The sequence below is a fragment of the Mytilus trossulus genome, chromosome 4, assembly GCF_036588685.1.
Source record: "Mytilus trossulus isolate FHL-02 chromosome 4, PNRI_Mtr1.1.1.hap1, whole genome shotgun sequence".
NCBI lineage: Eukaryota > Metazoa > Mollusca > Bivalvia > Mytilida > Mytilidae > Mytilus > Mytilus trossulus.
In genome coordinates, this window is record NC_086376.1 from 46,369,232 (window position 1) to 46,393,972 (window position 24,741).

Here is a 24,741-nt window from a genome sequence, read left to right on the forward strand (position 1 = left end):
TAATTCCAAAGTGACACCAATATCGTGCGCAACGTCTCTAACATTATAAAATGACGTGCTTCTTTCGCTTTGTGAACAAACCCATGCTCTAAATCCAATAAAATTTGTTTGCACATGCGTAAATTGACTTTTTCAGAATAATGAATTTTATCAAATAATCATGCACTTAATATATTTCCTTAACTTTAAAACACTTTCAAACTCTTTTAAAAATGGTGCACATGATACTAAATCATTCATTATGACTGTAATGTGTTGCATTCCGAAATTGGCATATTTGACCTAGATACGACAACTGAATCTCGACAATCGATAATCAAGTAGACGACAAAGTGATTGAACACCAAGAACCAAAACCAACTATCAGAACCTCAGAACGTATTCGTAGTAAACCGAAACATCTTCAGGACTATGTATGTGTAGTGCGTTGAATGGACTATGTAAATATGTGCCTGTTTGATTTTTTTAGTTTGAATTAGATTAGGGTTTTGATTTTGTGAATTTATAATGGACTTATAAAAGTAGGGTCTCTTGTGATGGACTGTAAATATGTTCTGTAGTAAAAGTTAATACTTTAAATGGCACAAGCACGAGTTAAGATCAGTTTAAAGAAAATTTTGAGAACAAGAACTTTTAATTAAAGATTTTTTCTTAAAAAAAGAAATGTAACGATATGTAAATGTTTATAATGCGTCCCATAGATTAGCACTGGCTATGGATATTTTTCTGGACAATTTTTTTCTCCGCCTTCAGCGAAAAACACTCATTTTTTTCATTTAAAGTCGAAAACATTTTTTTTTATTTCAATTTTAACATTACATATAGTGGCAGCTGAGGGTCAAACAAACATTTTTTTTCTCAGGGTCAAAAACAAATTATTTTTTTCTCCAAAAAAGCTGGGCATACAAACATGACATTGTGATTTAAAAACCAGTATCTACTCTTTCACAAAATTTATCAAAGATAAGCTATATAAAAACTATCTCTATTTCTGGAAGGAAAATAGAAATAAAGTTTTACAATCAGACCAGGGTAAACTTACTACCTATTTTGCCTTTAAAACTCTATTTTGTTTTGAAAAATACTTGGACAATTTACTTAAGACAATCAATCTGTAAAATTAGAATAAGCGCTCATCCATTAAGGATTGAGACTGATAGATATGCCAAACTTTATGTGAATAGGACACTGAGAAAATGTTTAGACTATACTGTACTTTAAATAAAGTTGAAGATGAGATACACTTTGTAACTGAATGTCCACTATATATTGATAACAGAAATGAGTTTTTTACTGACATTTCTCTAAATTGTAATAATTTTCTATCTTTAGAAATTTTTCCAAATTTTTATGTTTTTTTACACAAGAAAATTTAAATGTGTATAAATGTTTAGGAAAGTATTTATCTAAAAATCTAGAGATAAGGAGAAGTTCAAAAATAATAAATGCAAATTAGCCACAAATATACATATTTTGAGTGGTATATGATTTTAAATGGTATATTTTAAAGATGTAATTTGTATTATCTGGTTCTGTCCTGGCCTTTTATAGCATTTTTAATAGTAATAATCATTAGTAATACATATAGTATCATCTGGACATCTTGGTATCAGTCAATATACTTTACATTTCTCTCTTGCTCCATAATGCGATTCTACAAAAATAGAACTGTTGAAAATAACAGAATTGTTGGAATTATTTGATAACAAAACTAATCTAACACCTAAGTAATTAACGACTATAACCAATATTATTATGCATTAGTTTATGCTTCTATCAGTCTGTAGAGAACCACTAGTGCTAGGTCAATAATATTTGATATGCAGTTGTATAAGTGTTGGAACATCTCATCCGCGGTATGCTATCAGTATGCTTTCGGTATGCTTTGAGTATGCTATCAGTATGCTATCAGTATGCTATCCCCTTCAGTCATAAGTCTTTTGACTTGGCAACATATGCTTTGTAATTTGAGATTATCAATCAATTGGAAACTACTTGTGGTATACCAATGGTAATAAGTGTGAGGTTTTATAAGCATTGGAATTTCTCATTTACATAGAGGTTACTTTGCCTCGCCCCCTCCGTGAGAGCCCGCACCTTCAGTCATAGTTCATTCACTTTGAATGTTTTGCATTACTCAGGTCCGTGTCTCAGATACTATAAGCAGTATGTCAACTTTATTTGGTGAATGGAATAATTGTAAGGTGTACGTGCAGTCTGACCTTGAAGTGTGTTCATTGTTGTGTCCAGTTCTCAGATACTATAAGCAATTATTAAAGTTCAATTAAATTTGGTAAATGAAATGATAGTTAAGTGTACATGTCTATCTGGCAGAGTTTATCTGACCTTGATGTATTTAATTGTTATGCCCATAGCTCAGATACTATATTTGGTCCTCGGAATGATTTAAGGAGTACAAGACCGTCTATATCAAGGTTTTTACGGTAGAATAGGTAAATTTCTCTCCGATAACAAGCAACCGGTCAACCTCATTTGATGGACAAAAATATTGTAATTTGATCGTGTCCGTCTGACATGGTCCACGTGACCTTTACCTCATATTCCTGGTTCGTAAGTCAATGTTTTTGGGTTGTTTTTGTACCTCAGATAATACATTTATACTTAGTCGTTAAACTTTATATTGTTTATGGAACGATTGATAGGTGTTCATGTCGATCTGGCACGGTTCATCTGACCTTGATCGCATTCAGCCACAGCCAGTAAGTAGGCAAGACATTTTAGCGTGCACTTTCTCGATAATGTTTCTGCAAATCGTCTAGTTTTAGGCCACACAATTAATCTTTTTACACTTTTAATATTTGCCATGTACATAAAATACTATAACAGTACTTATGGCATATTATTGTGACAGATATATTAAATCATCTTTGTGGTTCCTGGTAACAATTGTTGCTTTTATTCTCTACGTGCAGCATTATCTGCCCCAAATTGGAATTGTAGGGATATAAATGCTTCTGATGCTTCAGTTGATTTTGACAAGTTTATAGGTTTTATTGTAGTTTACGGAATTTGTCGCAAGTTGCAGACTCGATTTGTTGACTTTTCAAATTTTAATTACAATAAGTTCAGTGTGCCCAACAAAGGTTCATTTTAGCCTCTGCATGCTAAAACACATCACACCCGTATCATAATTAATATGATAAAATTTAGATACCATCGAAAAAACTATAACTATTGGGTTAATTGGTAATTCCGTGAATATGCATGACATATTTGTCACTGGACGTTAAGCAAAAAGCAATACTTGTTTAATTAACAACACGATGACATTTAAAATCCTTTCATCTTTTCATAAGAAGTACCTTTAAATGATAACCGCGATGACACGCAGATCAAACAATTTCTACGTCAAATAAACTTTCTACGGCGGATGTAAGATGAGCGATTTGATCAAGAATGAGGGAAGCCTATCCAAATTTTAAAACATTAAAAGTCAATAAAATACACGAAATTTCAATTGAGTCATTTTGACAACATAAACCTTCCCTTGTTTACCTTATGTATTCATAGTAAATGATCGGACAATAAAATCACATAGCAAAACATCAAATGAGTCACATTTTTTATTGTATAAACACAACCTTAGTAGATATGATTTATTAAACATATACAAAATATAATAAATAAATAGAACACACAATAAGTAAAAAAGAGTATTTCAAAAGACTAGATATGTATAAAAAATTGTACAATTGTCGTAAAAAAGACAATTATAGATTTAATGAATAAACAAATGGATTTCTTTCGAAAAATAATAGGAACTATGATTAAAAGGACTCGGTAGGGGGTAACTCCACAAGACAGCTTACCCCAATGACAAACAAAATAAAAATCCTAACATGAAAAAGCCAAAATTAAAGATCTATTTTGTTTCAAACGTTTGCACATAAATGCTATTTGTAGAAATTATTTTGTAATTATATCAGGATAATGTTTAAACCATAGAGGAAAACGTTTTTTATCATTATATATTAACCAAAAAAATAGTTTAAATATATACAAAAGCTTATATCATAATTTAAGTATTTTATATAAGTTTAAGTAAAATATACTTTCTAATAAATGATAAAGACATCATCGTTAAACAAAGATATCATAAAAAAAATTCGAACACAGGAAATGTAGTTGTGGAAGACAAATTAACACGTTTGAAAAAAATCACGGTGGTTTGGATTTTCATTCACCACAACATGTGCAAGTAATTGTTACAAGAAGATTAATCGTTGTAAGTGTCAGTCTTGATCCCATCGATAAAACCCGGGCTTCGCTACTCAAGCTACGGAATCGGCCGAATTGTGACGAATCAGTCTTGGTCGACGATTATCTAAAGTGTTTTGATGACAACGCATATTCTTTCTTTTGGTTTTATTGCATCGTACAGTTCCGAGTACATACATATCAAATACTGACTGTCTGATTCTACATTTTGTATTTTGTAATAGTCTGCGTATTTTGGAACATGCACTGGATAAATCGTTGGATAAGGTCCTAATTTCTGATATTCGAGTTTCATCGTTGACACCATGCTTGGAACCCTTATTTCCCACGTGATTTCTATAGTGTGATCAGTTTCAGACACTTTTGTAAATTTAAAATTGTTGCTTTTGTCCACAGCTGGTTGTTCGGTCGTTCTAACAGTAGGCGTAGGAATAGTTTGAGCCGTGTTTTCAAAATTTTTGCACACTGGTATTTGATAAGATGGACCGCAAGTCAATCCGCCTCCTTGAATATTCCAAATAGGCACATTCTTAAGATGCTCCGGTGATTGACACATGCCATTTACCATATACCGGAAAAAGGGTTCTGTTGCACTGCGCTCTCTAATCCAATCTTGTAACCATTTGATTTCGCAGTCACATCGAAGAGGATTTCCATATAAGAACATACTTTTCAAGGCCGTAGAATTGGCAAATACGCATCTATCAATAGTTTTAATGCTATTCTGTTGCAAATTTATTGATTCAAGACTTTTCTCCGTGCCATACAATTTAGCCTGTGTTAAAATCGAAATAGAATTTCTTTCAAGCATCAAATGGCTTAATCGTCTATTGAATGTAAACTGCATATCAGGAATTTCTTTAATGTCTGTTCCACCTAACTCTAAAACAACAAGATTTTCTAAATACTGAATTGTTTTCCACAGTTCAGCTTCATCAACAGTCGTATCAGTTAGAATAAGTTTTTGAAGTTGTTTCAAGCCGTTTACACTATCCACTGTTAGTTTAAAAAGTCCTGTGGAAGATTTGCCGTTTTCATTCCTAAGATCTAGCACTCTCAGTCTGATCAACGATAAAAATGTATCTTTATTAATTGTGTCCAATGTGTTGTAGGATAGATCGAGATTTTCTAGTTTATCCAGTCCCTGTAAAGCCCCTTTGCTTATTGTTGCAATTTTGTTCGAATCAAGATTAAGAGTATTAAGGTCTCTCATATTAAAGAATAATCCATTCGGTATGGTATTCATTTTGTTGTGTCCGATGTTTATCTTTTCCAACTGTGACCAAGACGTTGAAGCTAGAGGGCCTAGTTTTGTTTCGTCTAAATTGTTCAAATGGAGTCCAAGTACTTTTAAAGATGAACCGATTCCATCAAAGCATCCTGGATAAAGTGTCTCAATTTTGTTATGAGAAAGCACTAACTCTTTTAAGTTTGTCATCGTTTGGAAAGCCCCGTATGGAATGTTTTCGAGCTGCATATAAACAGCATATAGTTTTTCAAGATACTTTAAAGGTTTCAGTTGTTTCACTGGAAATTCTCTCATTGGCAACCCCTCTAAATGGAGTTTTGTCAGTTTTGGCAGCCGATACAAAAATAAATCGTTCGAAAATGATGACACGTCCATGTATTTTAGTTCTAATGTTTCCAGGTTAACTAAAGTATCGATCATTGTATTTTGTCTGTTCATATGTGCTTGATTAAAATGACGCAAAGAAAGACTCTTCAAGTTAGAAAGTCTTGACATAGCACTGTATGGTGGGGATATGGTCTTATCCCCATCAATTGATAATTCTTCCAGATAGCTTTCCAGTCCTTCAAACGCTGTGTCGGAAACTTGTGATATCTGGTTTTTACTCAGATCTAGTCCTTGTAATCGAAGTCCTCTGAATGCAGTAGGAGGGAGAAATGTAATTTTGTTACATGATGGACACTGGGCGCCGTTCGATAATAGAACTGGGTCGTAGCTATTGCTAAGTGTGAGTTCAAGAAATATTTCGTCTGATGGTTGAAACTTTGGAACGGACGTGAGACTTTTATCTCTGCAGTTAATTATTCTGCCTTTTCCGATTGGTCCATTTTCGCAACTGCACTCCTCTACTGGACATGGCAAATCTGCCTTTGCCACAATGATCACAATACAATAAACGACAATCTTCATCATAAGCTTCATGTTTCTGTAAAGTAGAAAAATGGTACTAATTACTTGATAAAACAAACAATCCTGCCGTTATTTTACAACCAATTTTAGACTATGTGTTACACATTTCGGAAATAGTTCATCCTATATAAACGGAAACACATTTCTCCTATGATCGGAAACCCATTTCAATGAACGACATATTTGGGTACGTATGTTAATCAGTTATTTCGTTATAATTAATCTAATAGGACTCATCAATGACGCTTAAACAGAAAAATTAAAATGCCCTAAAAAGTACAAATTTGAAGAGCATTGAGGGCAACAAACTCCGAAAGGTTTTACAAAATCCAGCTACGGTTATCCAGGATAGCAAAAAAAGAAAACCTTTGCATTTGCAACAAATCAAAAAGTTTTGTAAATAGAACATTAAACATATGAAAATATGAGTGAATCTGATAAAAAAACAAATTATATCAAACCGCGGCAGCATAAATATTTTGCTAAAATCCATTGTTATTGAATGCATATATGTTGAGTTGATAAAATTATGTACAAATGTATAAATTTACAAGAAAGACGCGAAAATAAATTTGAAGTGAAAGAAGTTGATTAAAACAAGTATTTGTATATAATAAAGTAATCTTACTATACCGTGGAAATCCTTGATTTAAATATATATTTTGCAGCTCTATTTCATATATTAGAGTCGCGCGTCTATAACAACCGCAAAGCGTACCATATATATTTATTCGTGCACTTATTTAATAGGATATCAATGAAAACTCAATTAGTGTACTTGGACAACCTACAAAAGCTTAACCTCAAAAATGCGTATCTCTTTGACCTGTCACTCTTAGCAGGAAACCTTAAAGATGAAGGTATGTACTGAAGTGAAAATCAAACGTTTAAAAATAGTTAAGACCAATATTATAGTACATCAGTTTGAGTCTACAAACCCTTAGACTTTGTCTGAATAAGTATTATCATTCATTGACTCGGGCTTAACGCTTTCTAAACGAGAAAATTACAATGAACAAATTGTGTATAATTCATCTAAAAGTTTAACAAAAAAACGAAAAAAAAAAATATAAAAAATCCAGAGATTACTTTATGGTTCTCCCCTATAAAATATCTGAGCTCTAAACATTTTCCAATTCGAGAAATCCAGTGTCGGTAATTTCTAAAAAAAACATTATTTTAATGAAATGCATAGTATCGCTAGAAAGATCAGATATACTTCTACAGTATCTTTTAAATCTATATCTATCTTTGTTATTTAAACAGTTGTCTTACCTTGAGTTACCTGTTAATTGCTTTCTTTTATAAACTTGTATCTCTTATAACTTTTACAAGTGGTAGTTTCCTGTATGTGTCTCCTTCTAGTTTTCAAATATTAATAAACATGTTTCCGGTAGTTCCATGTATAAATAGTTTTTTCAACTGACATTTTCAGCCTATTAGATCACCCCGTTCGACGCCCACTTATTCTTGTTCCGCAAATAAACATGCAGTAGGGTTGTCTTTAAACATCGATTATTTAATTCCGTACGTTTTTTTTGTAAATCAATTAAGCCTTTACCTGTATTTCCCTTTAAAGGTATTTTTTATCATTCTAGAATGTTTATATTTCAATCTGTGGTATTAAAAAAATACTTTTTACGTAATTTGGCGTGGTTTCATTTGGTGTTCAATCATAAACATTTAACATTAATTAATGGAGCGTTTTATGCGATTTATATCAATTGAAACCAAAACGGATGTAGTTCGATTAATATTTTAATTGTTCTAAATACATCAAACGGTCGATCATGAAGAAATGTGCGTAATTCTTGAAAAGGCGGTGATATTTCGAGAAATGTATATCCTCATACATCAACACAAAAAAAAAATCATGATTATCGTCATGACCAATGTGATCATATGTTAATTCTCATTGGCACGATATTTCATTTTTTTTTTAAATTCAAGGTCCGTTCATCCAGGTTTTAAATGTATTTGATCAAATTAAGAAAATAAATTATCATGAAACCACAAATATTAGAAAAACTAAAAGTATTTAAGTGAGAAATATTTTATCATTATTTTGATTACAAAATTCATATCAATTACAAATTGTGGTTCAGATTTGAATTACAAATATTTCGATTGGAATGAATAAAAAGATATCGAAATCTGATCTGCTGTTTTAATATCGGGTCTGCATTAATTTGAGATTATTTATTGGTGTGACTCAGTTGACACGAAGACGTAACTTGCACTCTTTGTAGATTTCGTCAACACAGGTGTGTCTATACCCTAAAAATAATTGAATATTATCGAATTTGAATACAATGAAATGCAATAAAGGTATCCTGTTGCAAGGTTACTACCAAATATGGTTAAATAAACATTCTTAGATGTTCATTCTTATACAAAGCTCGTAATACAAGAAATTTATTGTCATATCTGTGTTACACCCTGAAAGATATTATAAAACAGACGTTTAGAAGTCGTTGAATTCCATTTTTTTGTTGATATAGTAGATGCAACTATGCTGGGCAATCCAAGCTGAAAATTTTCCACAAAGTGCATTTATTTGAATCCTTTGTAAACGATCGTGTTTGTTTGTGTGTGATGTAATTACAAATAAATCAGCCAGGATATTGCGTCCATCGTGCGTCTATACTGCAACTGGGTTTGAAAGAGCCTCCATTTTTTTTCATAAATATATGCTTGGCTTTTTAACCAATTTGGCAATACCGACTAGAGGACCGAAAGTCACCTCAATAGGGATTATGATCATCCTAAGCCCCTGCTACGGGTATGTTGAAATTCATCAACACATTTAAAAAAAAAGCTGCTACGTACATGTGGTGTTCCAATATGCTAGTATTTATACCGGTATTAAACCTTTTTGTTAGATATAGGAAGATGTGGTGTGAGTGCCAATGAGACAACTCTCCATCCAAATAACAATTTAAAAATTAAACCATTATAGGTTAAAGTACGGCCTTCAACACGGAGCCTTGGCTCACACCGAACAACAAGCTATAGAGGGCCCCAAAATTACTAGTGTAAATCCATTCAAACGGGAAAACCAACGGTCTAATCTATATAAACAAAACGAGAAACGAGAAACACGTATATATTACATAAACAAACGACAACTACTGTACATCAGATTCCTGACTTAGGACATTGCCTGATTTAAAATTAAATCAGTGCATTTTTTCAGACACTAAATGTGGTATTTGTCCGGGTATTGCCTACAAATACAGTCCCTAATCCTGACAAGTAATAACTTTTTTTCCCTCACAAACCATGGTCATATACCTCTCAATGTATTTCTTTATAATACATCAAGCATAGAATGGCTAGAAAAGCCAGTTTCTGCATAAGCCCATATTTCTTAGTCTTTCATGTTTTGACCATGGATTTATTTGGAACTGTTTGTTTCATTACAAAGTCTACGCTATGGTTTGTTTTTATTGTTTTAACTGTGCATGTTTTTGCTCGTTTAAAATACCGGTAGGTGTTTCCATTGCCCTTGAAATACAATCGTCAAGCGCATTAGAGAAAGTAAAAAGTTAATGTATAAATGTTTGTGACTATAAAATCTCATCCTAACCCGTGCCAGAAGATAAAACAATACGGATAAATTCAATGCAGTAGGTTATGTTAAATAATGTATTCCATTGCCCTAATATAATCGTCAAGCTCATTAGAGAAAGTAAAAAGTGACAAACACATATTTAGGACTTTAAAATCTCATGCTATACGTGCCAGATGGTAAAACAATACTAAATACAGACAGCATACAATGCAGTAGGTTAAATTAAAAAAAATAGTTATGTAAAATGTACTCTCACCATCTTTGACAGGGGTAAACCTTGGCATACCTATGTAATGAACTGATATATTTAATTATAACAATTACCTTGGACTTTCATTCAGATCAGGCATATACATATAGAAATATATATGTGGTCTCTACTGAAATGCAGATGACATTTTTATAATATTACAAATCTGTTCATATTTTGTCACATATAAATTGTCATATCTGTATTACACTCTAAAAGATATCATAAAACAGGCGTTTAGAAGTCGTTGAATTCCATTTTTTTGTTGATATTGTAGATGCAACTATGCTTGGCATTCCAGGCTGAAATTTTTCCACAACGTGCATTTATTTAAATCCATTTGTAAACGATCATCGTGTTTTTTGTGTGTGATGTAATTACAAAAAAATAGCCAGGATATTGCGTCCATCATCCGTCTATACTGCAACTGGTTTTGAAAGAGCCTTCATTTTTGTTTCATATATCTATATGCATGGCATTTTAACCAATATAGTAATACTGACGGGAGGACCGAAAGTCACCTCATGAGGGAATATGATTATCCTAAGCCCCTGCTGCGGATATGGTGATATTCATCAAAACATTAAAAAAAAGCTGCTACGTGCATGTGGTGTTCCATTATACTTGTGTTTATTACTTATTAAATTTTTCTGTTTCCTATATCAGTGCATTTTTTCAGACACTAAATGTGGAATTTGTCCGGGTATATAGTTATTGTCTACAAATACAGTCCCTATTCTTGACAATTAATAACTCTTTTTTCGCACACTTTGGCCAATACCTGAAAATGTATTTCTTTATATTTTAAGCATAAAAAGGCATAAAAAGGCAAGAAAATCCAGTTTCTGCATTATCCGATTTATTTCTTATTTTTTTTATGTTTTGACCGCTGATGGATTTATTTAGTATAGTCTATGTTCATGTTTGTTTTCTATTGTTTTAACTGTTCATGTTTTTGGTCGTTTAAAATTCCGGTATATGCTTTCAATGCCCTTGAAATACAATCGTCAAGCACATTAGAGAAATTAAAAAGAATTTAAGTGATGAATAAATTCAAAATCTCATCCTAACACGTGCCAGATGATAAAACAATACAAACAATGCAGTAGGTTATATCAAATATTTCATTTCAATGCCCTTAAAAAAATAATCGTCAAGCTCATTAGAGAAAGTAAAAAGTGACGAATAAGTATTTGTGACTTTCAAATCTCATCCTATACGTGCCAGATGGTAAAACAATACTTTATACAGACAGCAGACAATGCAGTATGTTAAATTAAATAGTTTAGTTATGTAATGTGTACACTCACCATCTTTGTCAGGGGTAAACCTTGGCATACCTATGTAATGAACTGGTATATTTAATGATAACAATTACCTTGGACTTTCATTCAGATCAGGCATATACACGTAGAAATATAAATGTGGTCTCTACTAAAATGCAGATGACATTTTTAAAATATTACCAATCTGTTTTGTCATGCAGAAGTTACTTGACACAGTTTCGATACTTTTCAGCTGTACTTAAGAAGACCGTCGTTGCCTGCTTTTACTGTTTCGCAATTTGCAGCTTTTATGAAATTTAAAACACACAATTTTTTCTTGTATATAACGAACGCCACGAAAGCTGCAACACTGCACATTATATACAGAAATAGTCAGTCATGCTGTATTCGGTATCTATATTTATTTCTGTTTCAATCAAAAACTGCATGGCCACCTAAATTGTTTATAAAATATACTATAAAAATCTTACCAAATCTTTACACAGACATACGCACATGTCTAGTTGCGATACTGTTGTCAAGTCCTTAAACAGGTTTAAAAAATATATATCGATTAATTCTTAATGGCTTTGCATTGGCAAAGCTGAATACATTTATTCTAAAACCAGTTGTTATAGCATGATGCGAATTATATTCTTATTCTTATCTATGATAGCATGGCACTAAACCCTCTTATGATAGGGATTGTGCTTGATTTTGATATATTTATCAAAGGTACCAGGATTATAATTTAGTACGCCAGACGCGCGTTTCGTCTACATAAGTCTCATCAGTGACGCTCATATCAAAATATTTATAAAGCCAAAACAAGTACAAAGTTGAAGAGCATTGAGGATCCAAAATTCCCAAAAAGTTGTGCCACGAATCTTTCGAACAGTTTAATTGATGTCTGGTTCTGGCATGTCAGTAACTACTAGTAGTCCTTTTTAATTTATGTTGATCTTGTCTTATTGTTTATAGTTTCTTCAATTCTTACATTGGACTCGGACAGCTTTTAACCGGAGTTTTACTGTGCGTATTGCTGTTGGTTTGTTTAGTTTACATTGGCTTGAGATATAGTAGGAGGATCAATTTATCAAAAACATGTTTAACCCGCCGCAGTGTTATGCCTGCTTAAAATCAAAAAACCTCGAAACCTTTGTAAGTCATTTGTTTTTTTAATTTATTTTGGTTAATTCATATGTTTTGGAGTTAAATGTTGGATCGATTATTGTTTAGTGGCCGGTACGTTGAAGTCGCATTGGTTACCCGGTACTACTTCTTGTTTAACAATTGATCAAAATAAATTCAATTGCTTGAATTCATATTTCTACCCTGGCAATTTTCGTTTTTTCTTGGGGACCTCATATACTAGTAATACCTTTCCAAAAACTGCACTATGAATGGCTTATTCCATGAGAGTCTACCAAAGTTTCGAGAAAAGTAGGATATGATTATATTCCAGCAAAATCCATCGTATTTTAAAAATAAAAGCTTTCTATGACGGTTGTCGCAATATTTTTTTTTTCATAAACGTTGAAAATTTTCTTAGCAAACAAAAAACTTTAAAAGTGACAATTGAATCAAGTAAAGAAAATGCCAAACTCTGTTTATTCATTAGAATGTTAGGAAATAAAAGAAAAAATCGGCGCAAAAGCAAAACGCCGGTTAGGATGTAGTGTTTTCAGACACGACATTACGTGGGCTAAATTCTAAAGATACTTTAATGTGTCAAAAATTTTGACATAACCTTAGGTAATCTGATGAAGAAATCATTACAAATACTAACAACCTACTATGAGTCTCATTCCACATCTGTACATAAACAATCCCAAAGAACATAATTTAATGGTACATCACTCAGCTCACAGCGGTAACTAATTCATTTGTGGTAAATTATTTGTGAACTTTTCTTGAAATAGAACTCTGTGATAGATATAAATAAACTAAATGATCAATTAGTATTATATTATAGACACAACATCAAAAACTTTTAAAAACTTCCGGAATTTTTTTGATCGTCCTTGATAATAATTTTGACAAACTGATAAGACTGGCATTTCAGGAGCAGATTGTTTAGTGATGATCTTTATCAAAACGAATTCCAATTCAGACACCGGAAATATACAATGCATGCATCAGCTGCAATTGATAATTGAAAATGTTAAAAGATACATTTTGAAAATTTGTATAAAATTACGACAAAAGTTGTTGATCATAACATAGAATAGAACTGTTTTACTATTTGATTTTCGGGGAGGGGCTTCAGGCTATTGACTCAATATTTTTTTTTATAAATCTTAACATAACACAGGTTAAAAGAAACAAAACTGAGACAAGTGCGTTTTTGAGGAGGATTTTTAAAGATGAATAATTTGGCGTTGGTGAGCAGGATGAAAATGAAAATTCAGCACAAAATGCAGGAAATGTAAATTAATGCGAACAAAAGTGAAAACAAATTTTCGCGCGAAAAAAAAGCTAAATGGTTTTCGCTCATTGTTGAAGGAACTAAAGGTTGCATGTACTACACGCTAAAATGTATCTTTGCCGAAGCTTAAAGATATTTCCATGTGACCTATTTTTCGAATAACACGTACTTGTGTCGCTGTTTTATTATTTTAAAATGAAACTTCATTATGCCACTACATCCTGAGGTGAAAAATCGCCAAACACGACCGTTCTCGCTTTGAAGTCTAAAATTGAGAATGGAAATGAGGAATGTGTCAAAGCGACAACAACCCGATAATAGAGCAGACAACAACCGAAGGCCACCAATGTGTCTTCAATGTAGCGATTCACTCCCGCACCCGGAGGCGTCCTTCAGCTGGCCCCATAACAAATATGTTTACTAGTTTAGTGATACTAAACTCCGAATTATACCCAAGAAATAAAATAAAAAATCATACAAGACTGACAAAGGCCAGAGGCTGCTGACTTGGGACAGGAGCAAAATTGCGGCGGGGTTAAACCTAATTTTTTTTAGATCTCAACCCTCCCCCTTTACCTCTAGCCAATGTAGAAAAACCAAACGCACAACAATACGCATTTATACATTTTTCTACTTCTGAACTTTGTTCCTTTTTTGTGTGTGTGGTTATAAATGCATATGATTTTCTACATAATACATGCAGATACAAAATGTGCCGCTGGGAGTTAAGCAAACTACAATCAATAAATCATGGAACACGGATATAAAAGTATACCAAAATATGTTGCTTAAATTGACAAGTATGTAAATTCTATTAATCTTTGGCATTTCAATAATGAGAAATCGGAAAACTAGCTGTAGGGTACGATAAAAATTACACCGCCGACACTCGTATATATAGTTAAAAATCCATTTCTGTTATGGACATACACTATAGTTCATGTGTTTTTTTGTGTTGGTAATGTGTCGAAACATATAAATTCAAACAGTATCTTTGTATTAAAACCGAATAAAACAGATATATATATATATATATATACACTTGAACATATTATCATGTAACTTTAGAATTTAAGTCAAACGAAATATTTTTTTTTCCGTTCAAATTTGTATATATTGTGTTATGCTATTATATTGTATTGGTATCACTATCTCCCCTTAGGGAGGCTAATAAAGATATATATATATAATAGGTTTTCAACACAGCGACGGAGGCGGACTTGAGACGACCCTTAATCAATCATGTATACTAGTTAAATTTAGTGAAAATGGACTTCATACTAAACGCCTAAACATATAAATACTTAAAAACATACAAGACCTATAAAAATGCCAGGGCTCTCGATTTGGGACAAGCTAAAAAATTACTTGTCCAATTCAACTTGCCTTTATTTTCACAGGAACTGATTTGACATTTCATCAAACGAAAGCATGGTCATCTTCTCATTGATCATAGCACAAATGTCTACTGTTTATGTTCATACTGCATTTGTTCATGAATGAACCAAACATATATTATCCTCATGCATTCAATCACAGTGCACCACAATTGACATCCGTCGCCCCGAGTAACAAGATAAACAAACATGACACTGTATTAGAATACTGCAAGTTTACGTATAGGCGGGATGCAAAGAGACGATTTAACTCTTAAGAAGTTAAACCCTATTTAATTAATATAAAATGAACTCATTTCAAATGTTTGCTATCCAAATGAACCGTTAAACAGTAAGTCAATTGTTCAACTCTCACTACACCCTCTTTTTTTCTGAATCTATTGTTGGTATTTTAATTTTTATGCCCCACCTACGATAGTAGAGGGGCATTATGTGTTCTGGTCTGTGGCTCCGTTCGTCCGTGCGTCTGTTCGTCTGTGCGTTCGTTCGTCTGTGCGTCCGTTCAGGTTAAAGTTTTTGGTCAAAGTAGTTTTTGATGAAGCTGAAGTCCAATCAACTTGAAACTTAGTACACTTGTTGCTTATGATATGATTTTCTAATTTCAAAGCCAAATTAGACTTTTGACTCCAATATCATGGTCCACTGAACATAGAAAATGATAGTGTGAAGTTCAGGTTATAGTTTTTGGTCAAGGTAGTTTTTGATGAAGTTAAAGTCCAATCAACTTGAAACTTAGTACACATGTTTCCTATGATATGATCTTTCTAATTTTAATTCAAAATTAAAGTTTTGACCCCAATTTCACGGTCTACTGAACATAGAAAATGATAGTGCGAGTGGGGCATCCGTGTACTATGGACACGTTCTTGTTCTACATCGGCATCAGGTATAGGAGGAAGATTGAGATCTCACTAGTCATGTTTAACCCCATCACAGTTTTACATCTGTCCCTGATGCCGGCCTTTGTAAGTCTTGTGTGTTTTTTTAGTTCAATTTTATTAACATGTTTCGGAATAGCGTGACTTTCATTTTCACCAAACTAGTACACACTTATATTAAGGGGCCAGCTGAACCCCGCATCCGGGTACGAAATGGTCTCGCTGTTTTGTAAACCCCATTGATGTCATTGAGCAGTGTTCTTCTCTTTAGACGAGTTGTTGTCTCATTCCCCATGTCCATTCTGAATTTTAATTTTCCTTTTATAATCTTATGTTTATGGACATACAAGTAAATTTCATTGTATCAAACTATGATTTTAACTTAGACAATTTGAATTAGCAAGTCCTGTCCATCTTAATTGAAATGTTTAACTCCAGTGCCTTGTGCCAATAACACAGCATAGGTTACCTTAACCGTATTTGGCACAACTTTTTGGAATTTTGGATCCTCAATGCTCTTCAACTTTTTACTTGTTTGGCTTTATAAATATTTTGATATGAGCGTCACTAATTAGTCTTAGTAGACGAAACGCGCGTCTGGCGTACTAAATTATAATCCTGGTACCTTTGATAACTTTTACACCACTGGGTCGATGCCACTGCTGGTGGACGTTTCGTACCCGAGGGTATCACCAGCCCAGTAGTCAACACTCCGGTGTTGACATGAATATCAATAATGTGGTCATTTTCTAAATTACCTGTTTACAAAACTGATTTTTTTGAAACACTAAGGATTTTCTTATTCCAAGCATAGATTACCTTTGCCGTATTTTGCACAACATTTTGGAGTTTTGGATCCTCAATGCTCTTCAACTTTTCAATTGTTTGGCTTTATAGATATTTTGATATGAGCGTCACTGGTGAGTCTTATGTAGAAGAAACGCGCGTCTGGCGTACTAAATTATAATCCTGGTACCTCGAGCCTGGTACCTTTGATAACAGATGATTCAATTTGAACAGTAAAATATTGTTCTATTAAGTTCATTTAAGGAATCTCTGATATTATCTATCATTGTTGGCTACGGCTTTTCAGCACTAGGAGGGAGGTGGAATTAAGATATTAAAAAAAAGATAAATCCTTAAAAATAAATATATGGATAAAAACTATATCTCCACCTTCTGTTTGCAGTAGAAAAATATATACATTTTTGATCATCTATTGTGACAGTGAATCTTCTTTCATCTACTTATGCGTAATGATTATATTTCTTTCCGTCACTGTGATGTCATGCAAAGTTGCTTTTTTATATTTCATAGCCTTCATTCTGCTCTGATGAATCACAATACCGATTCACTTTTTTGCATTTTTTTTTATCTTAGCTTTGTCATCGTTTTTAATGAATACTAACAAGCTATCATTAATATGTGTATGCATTAATTACAATATCATAAATACCTAAAAGTTAGTAACACAATTTTGGATAGAAGTATAGTTTTATTATACGTCGAAAAATGTATTGTTAATAGCAAGTAGTAATTGTATTATTATAAGCGCGTGAAACATAAGACGTAAATGATCATTCATATATCTATTGGTATGTTTTGTCAGTCATGTATGATGATAACATACACTTTGCTTATTAAGATTCCTTTGTTGTTACACTTCAAATTGTTGATCGCCCTAAAAAAAATAAAGGTACGAATGTTTGTTACTGGGTTTATAGGTTTTGAATTTCTGAAGCATATGAAATTTAGAGAGTATTACGAAAGAAGAATTATTCCCGTAGGAGAAAAACCAAGTACAAGTGGATCTATTTTTCATAATGAAAAAAACTTTGATTGTAGGATAACAACCATAAAATAATGATGAATTTATTATAAAATAGTATACATATTCATGTAATAACATGTCATTTTAATTGCGTTGAATTAAAAATCTAATACTTATCTCAAAGGACGATATATGTATTATGATATAGTTTTATAGTTATAGTGTGTCTTTTTTTCCACTAACCATGCAGTATTTGTTAAGTGTCACTCCATTTGGATTTTCAGTTGTATATAAATATATGTTCATGAAGTTTGTTTGCTGAATCTGAACACATTTAATACTTTAGTTTACATATTTGTTTATAATTTAAACAGTGTCCTTCTTGTATACACATATCACCATAACAAAGTGTGTCTTAGCTATTTTTTGATATTTTATCCGTACTCGGAGTTCGGTATTTTTGTCATTTCACTTTTCATCATAAAATTCCAAATGTTAATTACTGCAGGGTTCAGAGTATTATTAAACAGTGCAAAAAGGCTAAAAGTATAAACAATGAATCATACAATGTAGGCCTATATTATTATTTTTTTAAAATAAAAGATTTTAGTAGAAAAAAAAACCTGTATTATAAATCCAATTTAAGTGAATAAATGAGTCCTTTGAAATAAGGATTGGGAACTGTAGATATATTTGCTTGACCAATTATTGCATGTATTTACTGATCAATTACACTGTATATCTTATGTTTTGTTTAATTTCTCAAAGGCTTGCTAATTCAAGGGGAAACAAAGACATGAATTTGATTCAATTTGAAATAAACTTTCAACAACTTGCAACGTTAAATTCAAAAGTAATATTTTTTTCTTATCAAAGAGATTTTAAGCGATTATATCAATCATCTTTCAATCCTACATTTAATCTATCGACTATTTGAGGAAAGATTAAACACGATTCAGTCATTCTCGTTAGATTTGAATAGGATAGTATGTTTGTACACGTTCCATTGGTTGATACATTTTGATTTTGTCATTTTAGATGGACTACACCTTTTTGCATTTACCTTGGAGTTCGGTAATTTTCGTAATACTTTTTTGTGGAAAATTTTCCATTAAAACGGAACATTTGCAACTTATGAATGAAATTTTAATGACTTCACCAAAATTTATAATAATTTATAGTGATCAAAGTACTAGCATTATAATTTAGTACGCCAGACGCGCGTTTCGTCTATACAAGACTAATCAGAAACGTTCATATCAAAATAATTATAAAGCCAAACAAGTACAAAGTTGAAGAGCATTTTGGATCCAAAATTCCCCAAAATGTGCCAAATGCGGCTATGGTAATTTATTCCTGGGACAGGAAAATCCTTAGTTTTTCGACAAATTCAAAGTTTTGTAAACAGGAAATTCATAAAAATGACCACATAATTGATATTCATGTCAAAACCGAAGTGATGACTACTGGGTTAGTGATACCCTAGGGGACGCAACGTCCACCAGGAGTGGCATCGACCCAGTGATGTAAATAGTTATCAAAAGTACCAGGATTATTATTTATTAGTACAGACGCTAGATTGAGTTTTTCATTCAAATTGTAAGTCAGTATGATTTTAAGCACAAAAACAGTGTCTTCTTTTGTGTTCCATTCAACTACACAAACATATTAAGCACCTATATTTGGGACTAAATACACGTTAACTAATTCAAAGTAATATCTTAACCAGATATTAAGATCATACTTTTAGATATAATTTCTGTATTATGCAACGCCGGGAATTCAGAAATATATGTCTGGACCTAAACCAAAGATGAAAAGTAAAAGACATTTCTCAGCATGAAGGTGGTAGAGGCTGTTCTCGGCTTAGTGGAGTCATGCCTTTGATTCTTAAAGACTGTTACTCTCCTCCTAATATAGGTAGTAGGAGGAGTCAGACATATTCTGAGTGGTAACCATGAGGACAGTTATAATAAGGAAATAATTCCAAACGTAACATTTTAAAAGTGTTTTAAGTACACCTTACAATTTTTGTCTGGTAATGACATTAGTGCTGAGAAATTGTTATATAATGTAACAAATTTGATTGAAAGACACAAAAAATATAAACATAAACAAAGTTTGATCTTATGTTGACATTCTGTTTAAGAACTTAAAAACAAAACCTATAGTGAGCTTCTTAAATCGACTACATAATAATTACAAAAACATTTACAAAGTTCATCTAAACAAAATTATCTAGAAAAGACAGTGCATGGTTAAACAGTAAATGTTAAAAAGCATAATATTGAATTGAGGCAACAGTAGTTGACAGATGTACAAATGTCATAAATTGATAGTAAAATCTGTTTTGTTTGGTTTGCCAAATGTTCAAACTATTATCGTTACACATTATGAGCATCTGTTTCACCATCAACCAAAACCTAGCTTGATACATACCGTAATACTTCATTAAATAATAATGTGTGATTTGATTTAAATTATGATATTAGCAGATGCAAAGGATCTGTTTGAAAAAACAAAGAATCTAAATGTAAGTCTCTCTCAATAATGTACAACCTCTTCTACAAGCATAAGCATTGAGAAAATAAGCGTAACTTGTTACATACAATATGGCCGTTTGACGTTTGACGTTTCCAATTAAATATTCGATATCAACCTATGCAAGTTTGACATTTTATCTTTAAGTTGCATTGGTTTATGACGAGGCAAACAATTCCTTGAGTAAGAACAAAACTCATTTTATCAAAATCTTACACTGAAATTATCAATTTTATTGATTATGTTTATCGCCAAATAATTGGTCACGTTTGAAGTGTACTATTTTTTAACAGTTAAACGGCATTTCTAAGGGAACACACTGCAATTTTCTTTCCAAACTTTTTCCTTACTAAAATGAGGTAGACTTCAGACAGAAGTTTCTCATGAAGACTGACAATAAACTTGCATATTATCCTCTAACTTTATGTTTCGCTATAAAGATGATATATTTTCACTGAAAAAAATCAAGTTTCGGTGACCATCAAACCTATCTTTGAATTGAAAGAAAGGATACAGAAACACACTCTGGACTTATATTTAGAAATGGACAATGAATGGGGGAAAACATAATACTATATGAAACAATAGAGACATTTTAAATTTCCAATTGTTAACTTTTAGTTTCTGTTTTAAAATTAACATTCCGCAAGCTTCAGCTTAATGTACTTATTGCGTATATACCCACAAGTTGATACGATATCCCAATGCTTGTGTTCCATGTAGTACGTTGCCATTTCGTGCTCGGCAAAAAAAGCATTATTTTAAAGATCCCTTAATCATCTTATTCAGTTTAATACAATTTATTATAGCATTTAAAACAAAAGAGTTTTACTATATTATATGGGATATAAAACTAATAAGTATAAGATAAACTGACAATGTCATTGCATACTCAAGGTCAACAAAAAGAAAATCAGAAATCGAAAAACTCAAAACTAAAAATTAAAGAATTAATTTTCGACATGAAGCAACAGTTAACATATATTTACAAGAATACCAAACTCTCAGGTAAATTTAATTAGGTGAACCACAGGAAAACAACTGTAACATTCCTGACTTGGTGTGGGCATTTTTCGAGGAAATTTTTAAGTTTAAATCCGGTTTTAAATTAAAGCTATTTTAACCTCCCTCTTTCATGTCAGTTGTATATAGTTTAAATATAAATCACAATATGGAAATGACACTATTGAATTGATGTGTCAAAACACTCTTAACCAGAAATTTGAAAGCTTAGTTGAATTGAACTGATGTGTCAAAACACCCTTAACCAGAAATCTGAAAGCTTTATTAAATTGTACTGATGTGTCAAAACACCCTTAATCAAAAATCTGAAAACTTTATTAACACATACAGGGCCATGACAAGGAAAATTCGAACGAAAACATAAACTGCAAAAGTATTGAAATTGATCATTATTTTGCTATATAGATTTTTTGTATCTTTCCATTAATTAATTATGGGAAATTGAAGTTGAAGAATTTCGTTTTTATTTTAGATGTACGGAAAACAATGATAATTTTTAAGCAATGTTTAAAATGAGTTGACGTACTGGTTTCTCCCTATTTCTGAAGCCGTAGTAGCATAATTCAAAAAGTCACTTAATAGTTATCAAAGGTACCAGGATTATACTTCAATACGCCAGATGAGCATTTCGTCTACATAAAACTCACCAGTGACTTAAAAACTTTTTTTAAATTATCTTTTTTCTTAATATTAAAAAAAATAATACGAAATGGCATTAATTGGTCTAGGAACCAAAAACCGAAAGAAAAACCCCATCCACAAAACAAAAAAATAAATGAAAAATTGCAAAAAAGAAATATTATTAATTAAAAACCAGCACTGATCAAATTTGTCAAATAAAGATCTTGATAAACAGTGCTAATCGTATCTTATCATTACTTTCTCATCTTTTCCCTTTACTCATCGTCATTAAAAATCAAAAGAATTAATCTTTGTAAAGTTATATTTGTTATACTTGGTAAAACAAAGGTTGAATTCAGTTTACGTTAACAGACTTTTTAATAATAGATATAAAGTTTTTTTATTTGATTTATTTACTGTATGTTTTAAACTGTATACTGTATAGATATAGGAAGATGATGTGTGAGTGCCAATGAGACAACTCTCCATCCAAATAACAATTTAAAAAGTAAACCATTATAGGTTAAAGTACCTATGGTTGAATTTGCCTACTTCTAAGGCCCTTTGAACTATTACTAAAACTTTTTTTTTATTCTTTGGTTTAATTCTTTCATGGCCCTGGCGTTGTCAATTTATTTTCGACCAATTTTCCGTAAATATTTTATATCATTACAACGGAAATTATCCCATTGAATGCAAAAGACGAAAGTACATTCAACCGATCGACTATATAAAGAGAGATAACTATGACGTGAATCGAATGTCATCAATACTACACTGGTTATTTCCCTTGAATTTGGATAAGAATTTACAAATTTTATATAAACATTTAAGCAGAAAAAACTCACAAATAAAAAATACCATATAAGAATATTTTTGTTTTATTTAAGGAATGACTGTAATATTTTTTCTGTCTATGAAGAAATAATATAAAAAAATTGGTGCATATTGAATAACGCGCGTAGCGGGTTATTTAACAGTGTGCACCAATTTTTTTTATATTATTTCGAATAGACAGAAAAAATATTAGTCATTTCTTATAACTTAATTCTAAATTCCATTTTAAACCGTAGAAAACCATGAAAAAACGATGATGACGTCACGGTCACATGACTAAATTATGTCTATGGGCTCATAACAAAATAACGTCAGACAATCAGAAGACGCGTTACACATGTTACATGCAAAATTGAATTATTAAAAGACATTACAAAAAATAAACTGTATTCAAAAGTCCGTAAATCAATGTAAGTGATTAACCTAGTAAAGAAATTCATTTAAATTAAGGACTGAAGACTGGGTAGATCTAGGGGTAGATATATGTTTGCTTGAACTTTAATGATATTTATTTACTGTATCCAAATTGTTGTATATTTTGTGAATTTATATATTATTTATAACAATCTTATTGTGAACACATATTATACATTTTGAATTCAATTTGATTTAAACTTTCAAAAACATAAAATTTTAAATGAACAACAATAATTATAAAAAAAATATCAAAGAAATTTAAGGCGATTACAATATTAATCTTTCCTATATATAATTAATTGGATATTCATGTAGAGATGATGAACCTATAAGGGAGTGTCTAAGTAATCACATAATTAGAAATTATTTGCCAAATAAATAATATTTTCACATAATCTTTAATTATTTCCTTAATTAAGCTTATAAAAAAAATACAATCCTAGATTATATAATAAGCAAGTGATCATGAAATATTTGGTCTGAAATCATTGAAAAAACGACCAAGTAATCGCTTGATCAAAAACACCAAGATGACAATGGGTTAATTCGCACAAAACTAATATACGACATCGGTTATTTCCCTTGAACCGAAAAGTTTACAAACAAAGAACGTACACGTTTAATGTCTAAATCAAAATGAAAAATGATGAAATTTTCAGTTCTCATTTTCCATTTCTTTTAAAATATTATGATTATAAACACACACACTAGTCTCTTTGTTTGTTTTCCGTGCAACTGTTAAAACCATATCAAACACCTACTCTTAGTGACAAACACAGGTAAACAAAAACAAAATGTTATCTTAACTAGGTAAGATCATACTTTTAGGGATCATTTCTATAGTATGTATCGCCGGGACGTCAGATAAACCTGACTGGACCTAAACCCACGATGAAGAGAAATAGCGTCTCCTTCTGAGCGTGAAGGCGATCGGGGCTGTCCCTAGCTTGGTGGGACTTAGCCTTCGGTTATTGATGACCGTTCCTCTCCTCCCTAAGTGGGGAGCAGGAGGAAGGAGACGCATTCTGAGTGGTTCCCCTTTAACACAAGTTAATAAGTAATTTAAATAGTATATCAAATAACTATAATCCTCTAATCAAAATATCTATGTTTATTTTGACCTTATCATATAATATTATGATTATGAGTGTTACTATTTTATTATTAAGATTGAAAGAATCGGATTAATTATTATAAAAATATGAATTTGAAAAACCAATCAATAATAATAACGGGTTTGAAAATGTGGAACGAAATCTAGAGTTTTCGTTTTCAATTAAATTACAAACAGGAATAACTACTAATGTTTTACTTTTCTATTGTTACACTTCAATTCCCATTT

At 31.7% G+C, this 24,741-nt stretch overlaps 1 protein-coding gene and 2 non-coding genes across 4 annotated transcripts; 2 read left to right on the forward strand and 1 right to left on the reverse strand.

The window, feature by feature from the left end:
• Positions 1 to 3,569: 3,569 nt before the first annotated feature.
• LOC134715384 (slit homolog 1 protein-like) lies at positions 3,570 to 7,816 on the reverse strand. Of its 2 annotated transcripts, none has more exons than XM_063577536.1 (2): positions 7,673 to 7,816; positions 3,570 to 6,413 (listed from the first exon to the last, which is right to left on the reverse strand). In XM_063577536.1, exon 2 carries the CDS (start codon positions 6,407 to 6,409, stop codon positions 4,346 to 4,348), a length of 2,064 nt encoding a protein of 687 aa, XP_063433606.1. In that variant the 5' UTR covers positions 6,410 to 6,413; positions 7,673 to 7,816; the 3' UTR covers positions 3,570 to 4,345. The 2 variants fall into 2 exon arrangements, with proteins under 2 accessions (XP_063433606.1, XP_063433607.1); XM_063577537.1 differs by having other exon boundaries at positions 7,683 to 7,775.
• Positions 7,817 to 19,694: 11,878 nt separating this feature from the next.
• Positions 19,695 to 19,913, forward strand: LOC134717367 (small nucleolar RNA U3). Its single transcript, XR_010107298.1, has one exon. It is a non-coding gene; the product is annotated as a small nucleolar RNA U3 (small nucleolar RNA).
• A 4,298-nt stretch (positions 19,914 to 24,211) lies between these two features.
• On the forward strand, positions 24,212 to 24,433 carry LOC134717365 (small nucleolar RNA U3). Its single transcript, XR_010107297.1, has one exon. It is a non-coding gene; the product is annotated as a small nucleolar RNA U3 (small nucleolar RNA).
• Positions 24,434 to 24,741: the final 308 nt, after the last annotated feature.

What these genes read in the sequence shown, in the direction of transcription:
- LOC134715384 (XM_063577536.1), bottom strand. Translation starts at nt 6,409, where the DNA reads ATGAAGCTTATGATGAAGATTGTCGTTTATTGTATTGTGATCATTGTG.